Below are 15,837 nucleotides of genomic sequence, written 5' to 3'. Positions count from 1 at the left end.
TTTCTTAGTGCAGCTATCGTTAATCACAGCAATGCTCATTCACATTCTTTGGTTGAAATTGGAATAGAATCTATAATATGTAACTGGACTCAAGATTCGTGAACGCACGAAAATTTCCTCCTCTAGCAAACTGCTAGCATTACGCCTGAGCAAGTTTTAAAATTAGCAAAACAGTGCAACAGAATTCTTGAGGCCCCACATCCTAAAATTTGTGTTATGCGAAAGGCATCTACACAAGTTTCGAAATTAGCGAATCATTGTTGCAGATTTCTTGAGACGCCATGCCATAAAGCTAGTGTTATTACATTAGTAAAGTCAGAAAGTAACGGAACTTCGGGTGGCAACGCCGTGCTCTATAGGCAACTTCTCTGCCTTGTCCGTGTAGTATGTGACCTACTCTCCAAGAATATAGACTCAGTGCGAACATGTGTAGAATCTTTCTTGCAGATAGCATATAACCATATACACAACACCGCCTTCAAAGTACGCCCCCTGGGCAGTGACACACTTCTGCCAGCGTCCATACCACTTTTCTAAACATTCCTGCAGCCTATATTTGGTCACTTCCCCCAGAGCACTTTTCGCATGAATTTTCACCTCTTCGGCTGCCACAAACCGCCGTCTCTTGCATAGGGATTTGACCTTTGGAAATTAGTATAAATCTGCTGGAGCAAGATCTGGAGAGTATGGTGGCTGCGGAAGGACAGGTATTTTGTGTTGTGCTTGGACATTGTCATGATGGAGAACTTAATTCTGTTCTTGGCAGAAGTTGGGTCTTCTTCGTCGAACTGCATCACGAAGACGCCGAAGAATTGCAACATACGCCTCCTTACTGACAGTTCGACTCTCAGGAATAAACGCGAAATGTACGAGACCGTGGATATCAAAGAATACTTCAAGAATTACTTTCCCCTTTGATCGATCGGCACTGAATCTCTTTCGTCGTGGTGAACCGAGAGAGTCAGAAAGTACCAGAACATCGGGTGGCAACCCCATGCTCTATAGGCAACTTCTCTGCCTTATCAGTGTGGTATGTGACCTGCTCTCCAGGCGTATAGATTCAGTGAGGCTTTGCATGAGAATGGGGAAGACTAACGTAGCTAGCCGGAAACCAATTGAAATAAAAGCAGCTCTCAGCTGTTTCTAGTGAAGACGTCTAGGTATAATGTGGTAAAATGAGCTTGAAAGAGTAGAGAGGAAACATTAAATTTTGTGTTAAACTCGGTAAAACATTTACTGAGACTCTGGCACTCATGCGCCAAGCGTATGGAGTTTTTTTTTTTTAATTTTAGTAGGTTATTTTACGACGCTTTATCAACATCTTAGGTTATCTAGCGTCTGAATGAGATGGTGATAATTCCGGTGAAATGAATCCTGGGTCCAGAACCGAAAGTTACCCAGCATTTGCTCATATTGGGTTGAGGGAAAACCCCGGAAAAAACCTCAACCAGGTAACTTTCCCCGACCGGGAATCGAACCCGGGCCACCTGGTTTCGCGGCCAGACGCGCTAACAGTTACTCCACAGGTATGGACCGTATGGAGAAGAAGCAATGTCTCGGAACCGAATGTATGAGTGACAGAAGCGCTTCACAAGTGGCCATCTTTCAGCGGATGATCATCCACGTCCAGAAAGACCTAGATCGGCAAGAACGGAAGAAATGATAGCTCGAGTTGCACGAGAAATCAGACGAGAACGCAGACAATCAATAGATGATATGGCTACTTTGTTAGGCATTTCGCAAAGTCCATTTCCCACAATGATTTGAACATGAGACGTGTTTGTGTGCGCACTGTTTCAAGAGGCCTAACAGATGACCAGCGGGAAGAGCGGCAAATGGTTGGTGAAGACCTGATTGACAACGTGGACCAGGATCCAACTCTCTTGCACAGAGTGATCACAGGTGACGGGACATGGTGTTTCCTTTACGATCCGCAGCCAAAACGGCAGTCTTCAACGTGGAAATCTCCCGCCTCACCACGACAAAGAGATTCCGTGCCGTCCGATCAAAGAGGAAATTAATGCTTGAAATGTTCTTCGATATCCAGGCCCTCGTACATTTCGAGTTTATTCCTGAGGATCGAACTTAATAAGGAGGCGTATGTTGTAATTCTTAGGCGTTTTTGTGATGCAGTTCGACGAAGAAGACCCAACTTGTGGCAAGGACAGAATTGGGTTCTCCATCACGACAATGCCCCAGCACATCGGTCGCTCTTGGTGAGTGAATTCCTCTCACAACACAAAATGAGTAGAAGTACCACGGCGGTATGCAAGCTCTAAATTATCAAATCATAACTATTCCTGAAGTGCCAGACCATGGTTTTCGATTAAACAATGAAGGATATGAGGTACCAGCCGCTACTTTTATGCCAGATATCAAAATCAAAATGTTTTTCAAATAGCTAACATCCTCCATTTCAAAATACTGTATATTAAAGACTATTTATACATAATTAAAATAGTTTCGAGTCTAATTTTTTCCGATACGGTAACAGCGAGTTTTTATTTTAGACGGTACGGCGTACCGGCCCGTACCGGCCCAACAGCACTGCCCTTAGGGGAAGGCACGGACTGAGACTGTCCTCGCACGCAAATCGGTCGGGTGAGCCCATTGTACTACCCAGGATGGAATGATGTACATACCCTAAGGCCTCCCACGCTACAGATCCTCCTGTGTGACGCCCCCGAACTCCCCTACAGCCTACAGAATCCCTTTACCTTTCCGCATAGGCCTCACCGCGGTCCCTCAACCCGGTCCCACGAATTATCAAGAGCTCAGTGGAGAGCCCACGGTGCATAGTGCTACCACCAAGGACGAATGACCACATATCCACGGGGTTCAAGTTAGACGGCGGTCTGCAGTCGATTCTACATCGGAGCAAGCCCGAAACCTAGGAAAGAAGCACAGATGATTATGATGATGATGATGATGATGATGATGAAAGAGGGGAAATGTAATTATGATAGCGAAATGAATCCGAGGTCCAACGCCAAAAGTTACTCAGCAATTCTGCTCAATTGGTTGAGGGAAAACCTCGGAAAAAACCTCATTCAGCTAACTTGCCCCAAACAGGATTTGAACCCAGGCCCGCTCGTTTCGCGTCAGACGTGATTACCGTTAATCCACAGCGATGGGCATGTCAGCATACTGTAAGTTAAGGTCACAGTTTAAACAAAACAGGAAAACACAGGACAATGTCCCTGTCGAAGGGAGAGTAGGCCTACATCTGCACTTCTCCGATAAGACTCGAAGCCGATTTGGAATGTAGCTAGAAATGCTACTGTTTAATCCACAGCAAACCAGATTTGCATTAAAATGGTAAAACCTTGTATATCTGGGAACATTGTTTTATGTTGAACATGTCGTGCATTTTTAATTGTGTATATATTTTACATCCTCATTTGTAATTATTTTGATTGTTCACATTGCATTGTGGTTGGTTAAAATCTCTTTCGTTTATTTCAGCTTTCTAGGGCACACTAGTACGTTATTAATAATAACTTAGGTACTAAAAATAACGTGAATTACGTCGCATCTATAATAATTAACATCTCATAAATCTGTCAATAGCGCAAGCGATATTATATGAAATGTGTTACGTTCATTATTTATACTGCCGAAAACATGACAGACACTGCGTAACACAGATTAATCCTGTAATCCGCAATTTTGCTAGGCATTCATAATCATAAAATACGCAGACGTCTTAACAGATGGTGAACATGCTTTAGTGTATTGCTTTGCTTCGGGCATTTAACACTCAGAAAGACGGAAGACATTTACCTTAGACCGTATTTCGTTCTTTCCTTTCTGTTTTTTCCGCACTTCGATTTCTCTGCTAAGAGCCACCGAGAGCTCTTCATGCTCATTCACTAAAGGCAGTGGCTATGACGTTTCCACCCACGCGCCCTCACCGTATTTCAGTTGTTTTCCCTTCCCTCCGTACCTCTCGCCCTTTGTAGCGTACAATCTACGAATCTTCGTCAATGAAATGACGTAACGCGCTGCTATTGGTTCAAGAGACGATACCACGTGACCAGTACGAGAAGCATGGGCGTAGAGCAGAGTAATTTCCCTCACAATCGGTAATAGTTTATGATCGAATTTCTCATATCAAGTTTCAAGCACATAATTATGGAAGATTTATAACGTGTTTCAGAATCCTACTGATGATTAGAAAAGTAAATTATTTGTATGAATGGTTAATTATTTGTGAATTTGTTTCTACTTATGGTAAAGTTCGTTCACTATTGACAATTAATTACAGTATCTTTGTGCCCTTGTAGTCCCACACATACGTAGAGACTCGGGTAGCATTAACACGTGTCACGTGGATTTGAAAAAGAGCTAGCGGATAAATCCGCTAACATTTGTTTTTACCCGTTTTCGTTTAACCTTCTCCTGTTGTAGCACCTACACACCAAAGCCTGTAGGGAGAGGACGATTCTACGGACCACACACACTAGACAGCGACACATATGTGGGTGTCTCCTAACCTGGGGTCAGCAGAGCGTAGGAGCCTCCACAGAGACACACACAAGACAAAACATTAACGAAGGACATCAATTCATGCTCGAGGTGGAATTCGAATCCACGAACCTTCGGACCGTGTCGCTTATGGGGAACGCGCCTTATACCGTGTAGCCACCCGGTCCAATCCGGTAATAGTATAGAAACAAAATACCGTACTGACAATATTTTGTTAACTGCCATAACGGGTACTTACACCTCAATGCACGGTTTACTCGATGAATTTTTCTGCTCGTGTGACTCGGTGCTCCAATGTCAGATTTCGGAGTCTTCTTTACCAGAAAAAAAAACTGCCAACGAACACTATATCTATTCTGATACCCTAGGTGGCTAAGTGCCATTCTTAACTTTCAATAAATATGAATCCGATGTATAATTATTACTTTTCTGTTCAGAGTTTTATTTCTTTTGAGTTATGATTCAGTTTTACTGCACAATAGATTTTATAGTGTTCAACATTTGCCTGGGTATTGTTACATGTTAGGGAACGAATTGAGCGATTAAAAGATATAATGAAATAAAATATATATTTTTTTGGCGCCTTTACTGACACTGTAACATTGTCACATTGTATGACAACAGAACATGTATGTATTGTTGTTTTCGTTTCTTCTGTGACATGTCATAAAGTCGGCCTCGATAGCGTAGTCGGTATAGCGTTGAACTTCTGTGCTCGAGGTTGCGGGTTCGATCCCGGGCCTGGTCGAAGGCATTTAAGCGTGTTTAAATGTGACAGGATCATATCAGTAGAACTCCTGAGGGACAAAATTTCGGCACACCGGCGATGCTGATATAACCTTTGCAGGTGCGAGTGTCGTTAAACAAACCATAATTTTACATAATTTTAGACATTCCATAAATGTTCTGAAGTGGAAACGTTCGAACATCAACAATGGAAATATAATTAAAAGCGTTTTAATAAAAGTCTATATATATAATTTCGGTTCTGGATTAGTTAACACTCTCATGTGCTTATCAAATTCATTCATTTAATGTTCTGGCCAAGGGCAGGTCTTTCACTGCAAACCCAGCTTTCTCCAATCTTTCCTATTTTCTGCCTTCCTTTTCGTTTCCTCATATGATCCATATATATATATATATATATATATATATATATATATATATATATATATATTAATGTCGTCTATGGCTTATCAAATGTGTCCTAATTTATTGAATATTTGTGATTGTATTCGCACGTTATAATCGGAACTTTTCATTCGTGGTATGCATTTGATACAATAGTAGCCTATTTTTCAAAATTATACGCATTACACCAATAAAAGTAAACGAAAACTGGAATGATACGTTGTTTTCATTATTACCGAACACATTTTATTCGTATCGACATTATACTTAAAACCGCGCTCCGCAGCGAGTCCAATATAAGCTGAGACTCAATGCATGAAATGTATTCTACTTCATAAGACTATTAGATTAATGTAACCTCTTAAAGCAAATATTAATGAGAGAAAGAACACGCATCAGTCAGAATTTTTTAATGACTATATTAATTTCTTTCAAAATGAGCCAGATTATTTTAATATGTGGCGAAAAATTATGTTACACAGTGTAGTATGCGTTACCGTATCGGGAATATTAGGGAAATGGTTAACATTAGCTAAATTCAAATTTTGACATATCCAAGATTCGTCTAACAAGCGAAGTGTCTGCATCAAGTTGCTTGGATAGTACCCAACACGACTGCTATTGCCTACATTCATAGCCCTACTATTTATTTCTTACATTTTCCACGCATATTATATATGAGGTTTTCTCGTGTGACTTCTTTTATCGTAAGCCAAGTTAGGCAAGAGTTGCTGCTCTAACTACATTATCGTCTGTCGGGTACGTCGACATGGCGAATAACAGGGAGAGGGGATGGAAGTAACAAATGAATGTATACGGGCGGGATTTGGTTGGAAGCTTCCATAAGTGTAGTTGAGGTGGGGTTGCTGTCGCTGTTGCTGTTGTGTTTTTAGATAGCGGACGGAAGCTGGGGAGAGGATGCTGTGAGATGGGAGAACGGGCGTAGATAGGTAGGCTATTGTTTGAGATGAGGCTTGGACGGTTGTGGAGCTTCCTGTGCTGACAGGAAGCCAAGAATTTTACAAACGACTAAAAGAAGACCGTACAAGAATCGGCGAGGAGATTTGGCGAGTGTATGAGTGTAATGTTTCTGTTATGTTCGGGGAAAAAATAGGTACACAATCATTCAAGGCCTACATATTCTATATGACATTTCATTAACTTGAAGCGTGTGTGAAATAAGATTGTAAGTCTCGTGTCTACTTATTTTCATTAGACGGAGAAACATGCCTTCGGAAGATGACAGTGAACGGGCAACAATGATGGAGTTATGTGTTAGTAAAGAATGGTTATTTCAAGAATTACGTTCGGACCCTTCAAGACTTGTGATACTTGATTGTCGAAGTTCAAATGAATATGGTGAATCGCACATTAGGCATGCTGTGAATTTTAGCATTCCCAGTATAATGCTGAGAAGACTAGCAGCAGGTAAAATCGATCTTATGTCCACAATAAAGTGCCGTGAACTGAAAGCCAAGATCATGAACGCTTACAAAGAGAATGTGTTTGTTGTGTATGGTGATTTCAACGTGACAGAACAGCAAACTCGAACTCAACAGCAATCTTCAAGTTTCACGGCAAGCGATACGCTTCATGTACTGGCCAAACGTTTAGCTCAAGATGGCTGCCAAGTTGTATGTTTGGAAGGTAAGTAAATTGATTCAAATTATATCAGTAGTTCGTAGGATGGAGTTTACAATGCATTTCTCTTATTGTATGCTTCATGTTTCAGTGAACAAACTAGGTATTTTGTGTAATTTTACAATTAAACGCGAAATTAAAGCTCTGCCAATCTTCCGTGTATTCTTACTCTTCTTATTTCAGTTTATTTTATTTTTCTTCTGTGTGATTTTGCAGATATATTTACGTGAATTGTATGAATAAAACAATTACTAGTCTTTGTCGTATGGTCGGAAAATAATCTGGTGACTACCTGTTTGAGCTTAAACTACTATACATGCAGTAATTGTAAATATTGACATTCTTACAGTGACAGCTAAATCGTTTCCATGTGCACTGTGGATTGTTCCATTTCCATTACACGGGGAGTTGGGTGTGTAGAATTGACGGAGATTTCTCTATAGCCATAAATCATAATTATATAATTTATAGAGAACAACAGTTTATATTTAGATTTTTACCATTAATATAGGTATTTTGTAAAATATAATCAAATATTGGCGTAAAATTAAAATAGGACAGAAAAAGTAATGTCATGTTATTACACATTTGAAAATTAGTTCTGGCTTACCCGAAGCAACCTTTAACATTCGTAATCAAATGCCTCCAAATCTGTTGTGCCAGAAACCATTGTAAACTAATTATGGTCATGAAGGTTTCAACATTTGTAAGTCTGCCAGTACCGTACTGTAGATGGGCCTAAATGTTCTTTCTTCTCGAATTTAGAAATACAGTGCTACTGTATAATATACAATGTTTATGTGTACAGCTGTTCAATATTTTCTGATATTATTTTGTACGAGAGACCAAAATCTATGCTTCCAGGTACCTAGCTATGTCATATTTTACTGTGTGCTGAACATCTGAGTTCAAACAAAATAATATATATAAACTCTATAGGGTCTTCTCGTCCCATAAATAAATTTAAGCTTTTTGACTTAAAAATTAAATTCAACAAAAATAATAAGAAACAGTTTATTCCTCGTCCAACTATTCTCAAGCATAATCCTAATAGTGAACCAAAATTTCTGAGTACAGTAGAAACACTGTTGCGAATTTCATGTCGATACTTCTTATGAGTAGGAGTTTTAATATAGGCTTACAATGTTTATGATGTTTACGCATAGATCACGCACATTCTACTGGCAATAAAATTAGCAAATGTTAAATATTATGCCACTATTATTTTTAACCGGAAGGGATTGTACTTTTTTATTTTCTCTCGCACCCATGTAAAGAAAATGTAGGCTCTTCATAAGAAACCTTTTTAAGATTTTAGCGGAATTACAGTTGTATGGATGGTGGTTTTTTTTTTTTTGAGAGAGAGAGGGAGAGTATTACATGGTGGAATAAGTTATTATGCCGAAAACATTACACTTAATGAAAATACTTGTAACTCGGAATTTAATATCTCTGTTGAACTACGTAGATCTCAATAGATCTTTGATAACAGACACAACTTTCAAGGAATGAATGCTGAAGAACTGTTATCCTAATATCAAAATGTTATTTTAGATTGCCATTTTTCTGTAACAACATGTAGGCGCAACTATATTGATACCTTGATTTGGCTTTTTTGAGAGCTGGATCCGTTCTGGGGCATTGTGCGCCCTAATTTTTCATATGATAGATGAAATGAGGGGAAGTGGAGAGTGTTAGTGGTATGATAAATGGAAACGGGAGTATCCCGAGAAAATTCATCTGCAACGCTCGCTTTGTCCATCACGACCTAGCCCGGGATGCCTGGATGGAAGAACAGCGCATTAGCACTTTAGCCACAGACGCGGCAGCCTTCGTAAAAGAAAGTCAAAACATTTCTCTGTTGTGCTTACATGTCTTTGTTTTTATCAGCTACAAGGTACGTAATAAAAATAACAAAACGCCTATGAGAAAATATGATTAAGATTAAAAAGTATATCTTTTTCCAGAAATACTTCTTCAAGAAGGGATAGGATTTGGAGAACTACTTAGCCTGTGCCAATAAATGTTTGGAATACTTTACACTGACATAATATGAAAGGTTCAGAGCCATAGTGGGCCAAGCGCCATTTATTAAAAACTGAGAAAGCAAGGGTTAAAGTTAAGTGAATACCATAGTTTAATGAAGATTGATATATCATTTAATTTGAATGAGTCTACTTTATATTACTTGCTGTATGTTTTAATTGAATTATGGTAACAATTTAATTTTAACCCTTGTTTTCTACGCTTTTAGTAAATGGCGCTTGGCCCACTATGGTTCTGAACCTTTCATATGTTGCTTTTAACGAAAGTACATACGCCTCTGTAAAGGTGCGTTTTTATTTATAAAAGTAGTTCATGACTTCATGAGACAGCTGTCGTTCAGTTTAATACAATATGAAAACATCTGCTTCACTTAACAAAATTAAGAGAAACGAAATAACGTTACAAAGAAATATTTAAGTAACTTAATTTATGTGGAAATAATTCAGCTAGTAGTTTCCCGTTGCTTCCTATATTGATGTGACTGATATTGAAATATGGAAATAAAGTTATAGGATAATACTCTGCTGGGTTTTGACGATGGGTCTCCCACGTAAGAAGACTACACAATCATTAAATAATAATTAATGGTACGTAGTAGACGATCACGTGGAACGTCTTGAATGCATTAATTAAATGCTGTATAAATTATTTCAATTGAAGATGTAGCATAAAGGCAAATGCATAGAAAACGAGGGAATAATACATAAATATGCCTGTATTAATCTGGGAATCCGTAATCTTCCTGGGAAGTTAATATTGTAAAGTATGCTGTTTGGTTGCTAGTACTTCAGGAACGTTATGAAGAAAGGATCCATGTATCCTTCTTATGAGATTATTGTACTCGTACGTACGTTTTATTTAAAGTCTGAATGTTTGTGTCACAAAATTAGGCTACATAAATTCATCAAAGGAAGTCGTTGTTTTTGTATTGTAATTTAATTACTAATTTAGACAAGGTACACTTCAATCTTCTTTTTCTTCATTCCAGTTCTCTCTGTTCGAATTAAATGGTATTTGCTGAACAGTCGTTCAATATATTATGCACAGTTGGTTGGAGCAGCCCAAATGCACGTCAAGGCCATTTCGGTAAATTCTGAGAATTTAAGTAGTAGGCCTATCTTTTGCAAGCAAAGTTGGTAAACAATCCTTGTTTTATTTTCCTGAACGTTGCAAATGTAAACAATGTGGCCATGAAAACCTCACATCCTGTAACAAAATTATCCAGGTTCACATGACGTAACAATTGCATTGCAGAAATATATATCAATTTAACATATGTTAGTAAATTCAAAGCCAATAAATTATATTAATTGGCGATAAAATGAAGGTACGTACATAATGCGAATATTTTAGAAACATTTCACATTTGTTGTTATTGAGACAAACCACAATTCCTGTGTAATATATATTACATAATTTCAATCATTTCCCCATCACCTCGTTAATAATTCCATCCCCCTCAAATAAATTAAAAAGCATATTACACATTATACATCTTGATTACACACTTTATACAGTTATAATAACCACTTTCATGTGTTAAAATAAGAACTAAGTTGTAAATTACCTAGCTGACTATTTCAGCTTTGTGTCAGTCATCATGAGAACTAGTGAGGTCCTTGCTTCTTCCGATTTCTTCAGTTGTTTTGTTGGGGGGTGAGTTTGTATATGGCAGTGTGGAGTCAAATAGGGCGTGTGCTCTGAAATTTAGTTATGTAGGCGTATTGAGTATGTGTTGTGGGTGTGTTTTTGTGTGTGTATTTCGTATTGTTCTAATGTGTTTAATTTCTGATTTTTCGGGTGGATATGTAAAATTTTCATGTCTGTTCCTATGTTGCTATAGCTGTGGTTGGTATTTGTGATGTGTTCTGCATATGTGGAAGTGTTGTGTGATTTGGTTATGTCTATGGTGTGTTCTTTGTATTGTGTTTCAAATGATCTCCCAGTCTGTCCGATGTAGAAGTTGTTACAATTAGGATGCATTTGTTTCTTTTGTGTTCTGTATGCGAGTTGTCATTTAATTTCCTGAATGAGTATGCGATCTTGTGTGTGGTTTACAAATTAGTTTTTATTTTAACAGATGAAAATGGTTATTATAACTATATTCCTGAGTGACATTACAATATTCGTAGTGTTAAGAACCACCAACGAACTTAAAAAATTTGGCCTGGTCTGTCTTTACTTTTAGAATAATTTCAGCTGTAGATTTTCATGAGCAGCGGGACTCTTATGTTATGTGTTCAGTATGACGCAGAGCTACCATTTTTTAGTACAACAGAAAACAAGAAATATACATCCAATTTTTCTGGCAGGATTGTAGTTCTCCAGCGGAATTTTATGCCTACAGACTAAAAATGAATGCATGGTAGTGGGACATCTTCGACGTGAGGATATCACGATCCAGATTCTTCATCTGAGGCTACATAATAAAGCTACTGGAAAGTCCTCGACTGCCTGAAGATAAATAATATTTGTGGGAGTCACAATTATCAAAAATAAAAATTAAATGATTATTGAAATTAACAAAAAAAAAAAAAAAGAAAAGAAAAGAAATTTGAAAAAAAGAAGTTCAAATAAGTAGTCTTAGTCTTTCCCGACTGTTTTTGTCACGTGATTTCATGTGCGCCTCAACTGCGTGTCGACTTTATTATTAATGTATATCTCCGATAGAGCATTGTGTTGGTCATAGCGGCTTACTGGCAGGTGTTCTGTGATAACTTCGGTTCCCCTGTCACTTCAACCAATTGTTACGTTACGGAATCTCTAAATAAATATGAGCAGGAAAGATACGGCTGGCATATTAAACGAGAGAATTTTTTTATCATTAGGTATATCAAAATAGTAATTGTCTGCACTATGGATAAATACTCAATGCTTTTAAATATAGGCCTAAATGTATTTTTTTTTTTTTATTTTTGTAATAATTAATTGAATCCGTTATTAGTTTTGAATCAACTGTACAAAATACAAAATATGACAAAAAGGCTTCTTTTTGAAGTTTAGACTCGAAATTAAAATATTACTCCTTTTTACTCAAATACAACTTATCTGTTGTACGTGATACTGCCTACTTTTATTGAAGAGTACGAGGTCTTTCATAGCCACGTTGTTCACAACATTCAAGACAATAATGACTGCGTTATTTACAAATCTTCCTTCCGACATTACTGAATTTCCCAGAATTTGCTCAAGTTGCCTTGAAATGTTTTTGGACTCCAACTTAAAAGTGTAGACGTTGAACAGATGTTAAGTAAATATTGTTCCATGCTGTCGCCTGACGATTTCTGCTATATTGTGCATGTTCTCCAAGTGGATTTAGTTATTTTCATAATATATAGCTTTAATTTGTATATAGATTTTTCCAATTTGTAGTAACGGAAACATGTGTTGTCAATAACTGAATACACCCTCTTCTCGTTTATGATGAATGGTATATATAGACTTTATGCAAGGTGGTATTGTTACATATAGGCATAATTTATTAAAAATTGTAATAGGCCTATGTACTTATAATAAAATTGTTAATGGAAATTATAACATTAAATTATGCTCAAATTATTTGCCTTGACTAAAATCACCTCACGTAATAAATTCAAAATGCTAAATGGATTATAATGATATAAGGTGATAATTTATAAATTAGTAATGCTAAATTTTCAATTCTGTAATTCAACACCTCCCATCATTACCCTGCATCAGAGAAGAAAATAGTGCTACAATTTAAATCCCGTCTGTTCGTGATACAATGCATTGTGTAGTGTATGCATATGACTCAAGTCTTTCCCAAGAGTTCCACCTGCAGACATCAACAGTTAGTTTTGCCATACAGGACGTTTCTTCCGTTCCGTCATTGCCTAGCAACCGTGTGGCTCTGGGTAATTTGCTGCATCCGGTATCCAAACAAAGGAATGATATAAAAGAATTACGGAGAATTGTTACCCTATGCTTCCATTATATAGGATGTTATCACAAGTATGTCCGAATATATCTGGCAGATTTTATCTGTTCGCACTTAGAAAATGAACACGCGGTGGTAGTATTGTTAAGGCTGACCATGGACAGACAAGTGTGGGAGTCTCTGTGTTAACTACTGTGAACAACTGCGAAGGAAGCATTACGTGACTGTATGATTTTAGTACAAGGTTTTGTAACTTGATTTCGAACCTGGGTGTATTTTCATGACATGATTCCAGGTCAGTCTTTGGCTCAGACATTCCTGCTCAAAAGAGGACGGGGTTCATTTCCCGGGAAGAGTGGCAGCGCGTAATCTGCCTCTTTCCGTCTACGATTTCCTCTGCCATTCTCTTCTGGTGCCGTAATCAGACACCGAATACTATACTTTGTGGTTTAAAAACATAGTAAAATAACATGAGGTGTGTGCTCGCGTGTATATGTCTTCATATACTGAGATAACGGACGGAAGCTCTCTGTGATCAATTCATAGAAGTAATTCATTATGCTTACCACAATCAGAAAGGAGGGGTGAAATAAATCAAATCCCTACGGGTAGATTTTCAGCTTCGGAGATACCACAAACATGGCTCAGTTCGCAATTACTTACCAGATGTTTCAGATGATCACCGTATGCCAGCGAGTCTCGCCACTGGGCATCCCGGTCGTGGACATTTGACAGAAGTAGTAATCTGATTATCTCAGTTCAGTATCAACGAAGCTCGTAAGCTATCCTGGATACATAGCTTTGTATCATATGAAATTATGAGACGTAGTAGTAATCTAGCCGGCCATTCCTGTTTGGCATCATTGAAACTCTTACTTTACTGTGTAACCATAATTTTCATGTGGCATGAAATTGTAAAAAAAAAAAAAAAATAATAAATGTGAAATAAAATTGATAGGTGAAACGAAATTTATGATGTTGAGGGGAAACGGGAAAAAATCGTACTTTTCTCTCTTATCAGTCACAAATAACATTCTGGTCAACGTCAGGACTCGAATCCAAATTCGAAAAGTAATAACATTCCAGCGCTGGGTTATCGAAGGGGCTATTAACATGACTTGGTGAACAAATAATATTGGAATTCGTCATTGTCATCATCGTCGTCACCATCATAATATTAGAGCAAGTCTTTATATACCAAATGCTTGTTGCATATGACATTCTGAGATATATGGAAACATTGCAAGAGATTCATACTGTCGTCGACAGTTTTATATACCGTTTATTTTGCATATAAATAATGTTGAAAGAAAAATATTTTACACGCGTGTGTAGTTCTCTGTTTCTACAAAACATTGCATATTGTTACTAATAGTTTGTCCTTCATATAGTTCATATTTCTTGAGAAGGTAACCAAGAATCAGTGTTTTTAGGCTTTCATGGCGAATGTGATCAGAAATAGTAGATTGGCAGGAATACCCAAAAGTCTGTTTCTCAGCCAAGAATAAGGTTAGCAAAATCTTAACTTCAACCTGTTTAATTTAAAACTTAATGTATTTTCGCGAATAAAACTTAACTGTTTTCAGCCCAAGTAGTCGATTAAATAACAAGCTTCCATCATTTGCAGGACGTAATGTGCTGAGTGGTAAGGTGGAAACTTCGTATAAGACGATGGTGAGATAATAGTGGAGAACTGAGAGAATAATAATAATAATAATAATAATAATAATAATAATAATAATAATAATAATAATAATAGTAATAGTAATGGGAATGGTGGTAGGGGAAATGGGAACATCCCGAGAAAGTTTGTTCCAACAGCTTTTGCACAGCATAAATTCTTTATCCGGCGCTGAGAATTGAATTCGATGGAAAGCCATCCAATCAGAGCAGATTAAAAATGTTTTATAAGTATAGAAGTAGAAGGGATTTAAAAATATTTTTTTTTTATTTTGCAGTCATGCAATAAATGCTAGGGCTGATTAGCTGCTTCAATTTCCCCTCCCCCCCGAGATTTTCCCAACTGTAAGGCGAATGTCAGGTAACCCATGGAGAATCTTCGGATTCTCTAGCGAAATGTTATCTCGCTGTCGCTAATTTCACAGACGCTAAATAACCTCACAGTTGATAAAGCGCAGTTAAATAACCAGATTAAAAACTCGCATATTGGTTGTCTCTTAGTAAAAACCAAATTTGTCGTAGTGCGTGGGATATTCTCTCCCTCCCTCCTGACAAGAAAAAAAATCATTTTGAACAGTAACAAAATTAGATAACCTTTTTACGTGTTTATCCTGAATAGGAACTGCAGTAAGGATAGATTCTCAGATTTTAACATTAATAGCAAAGAGGAATTTTCCTGAAGGAATTCTCGAAATGTACCTGAGAGTTGTGAGATTATTTTTAATACCAGATTTTCGTAATTTGACTTACTGAAAATGAACTATGGTGAGTAAAAGAACCGTGGCGACAAGTTTTCTTAATAAAAAATATAATAATAATAATAATAATAATAATAATAATATATGCAGCTTGGTGACACATGATGAAATAGAATTTATCTTATTTAAATTTCTTATTGGTTTGCAAATCAAACAAACGTATTAGCATTTTGTAATTAACATCTGTAACTTCGT

At 37.4% G+C, this 15,837-nt stretch overlaps 2 protein-coding genes across 2 annotated transcripts in view; one reads left to right on the top strand and one right to left on the bottom strand.

Annotated features, from left to right (window-relative positions):
• LOC138694758 (uncharacterized) overlaps positions 1-3,869 on the bottom strand; it is a 32,878-nt gene extending 29,009 nt beyond the window's left edge. Inside the window, exon 1 of the mRNA XM_069818780.1 lies at positions 3,784-3,869. The gene's annotated coding sequence lies outside the window, so the exon portion shown is untranslated. The remainder of the gene's footprint in view (positions 1-3,783) is intronic.
• A 2,619-nt stretch (positions 3,870-6,488) lies between these two features.
• Positions 6,489-15,837, top strand: part of Mkp3 (Mitogen-activated protein kinase phosphatase 3) — a 98,842-nt gene continuing 89,493 nt past the window's right edge. The window contains exon 1 of the mRNA XM_069818776.1: positions 6,489-7,266. Within this exon, the coding sequence (XP_069674877.1) occupies positions 6,846-7,266 (421 nt within the window). The 5' untranslated portion in view covers positions 6,489-6,845. The remainder of the gene's footprint in view (positions 7,267-15,837) is intronic.

The sequence above is a fragment of the Periplaneta americana genome, chromosome 2 (genome assembly GCF_040183065.1).
Source record: "Periplaneta americana isolate PAMFEO1 chromosome 2, P.americana_PAMFEO1_priV1, whole genome shotgun sequence".
Lineage (NCBI taxonomy): Eukaryota > Metazoa > Arthropoda > Insecta > Blattodea > Blattidae > Periplaneta > Periplaneta americana.
This window is presented reverse-complemented; position numbering and strand designations above follow the sequence as displayed.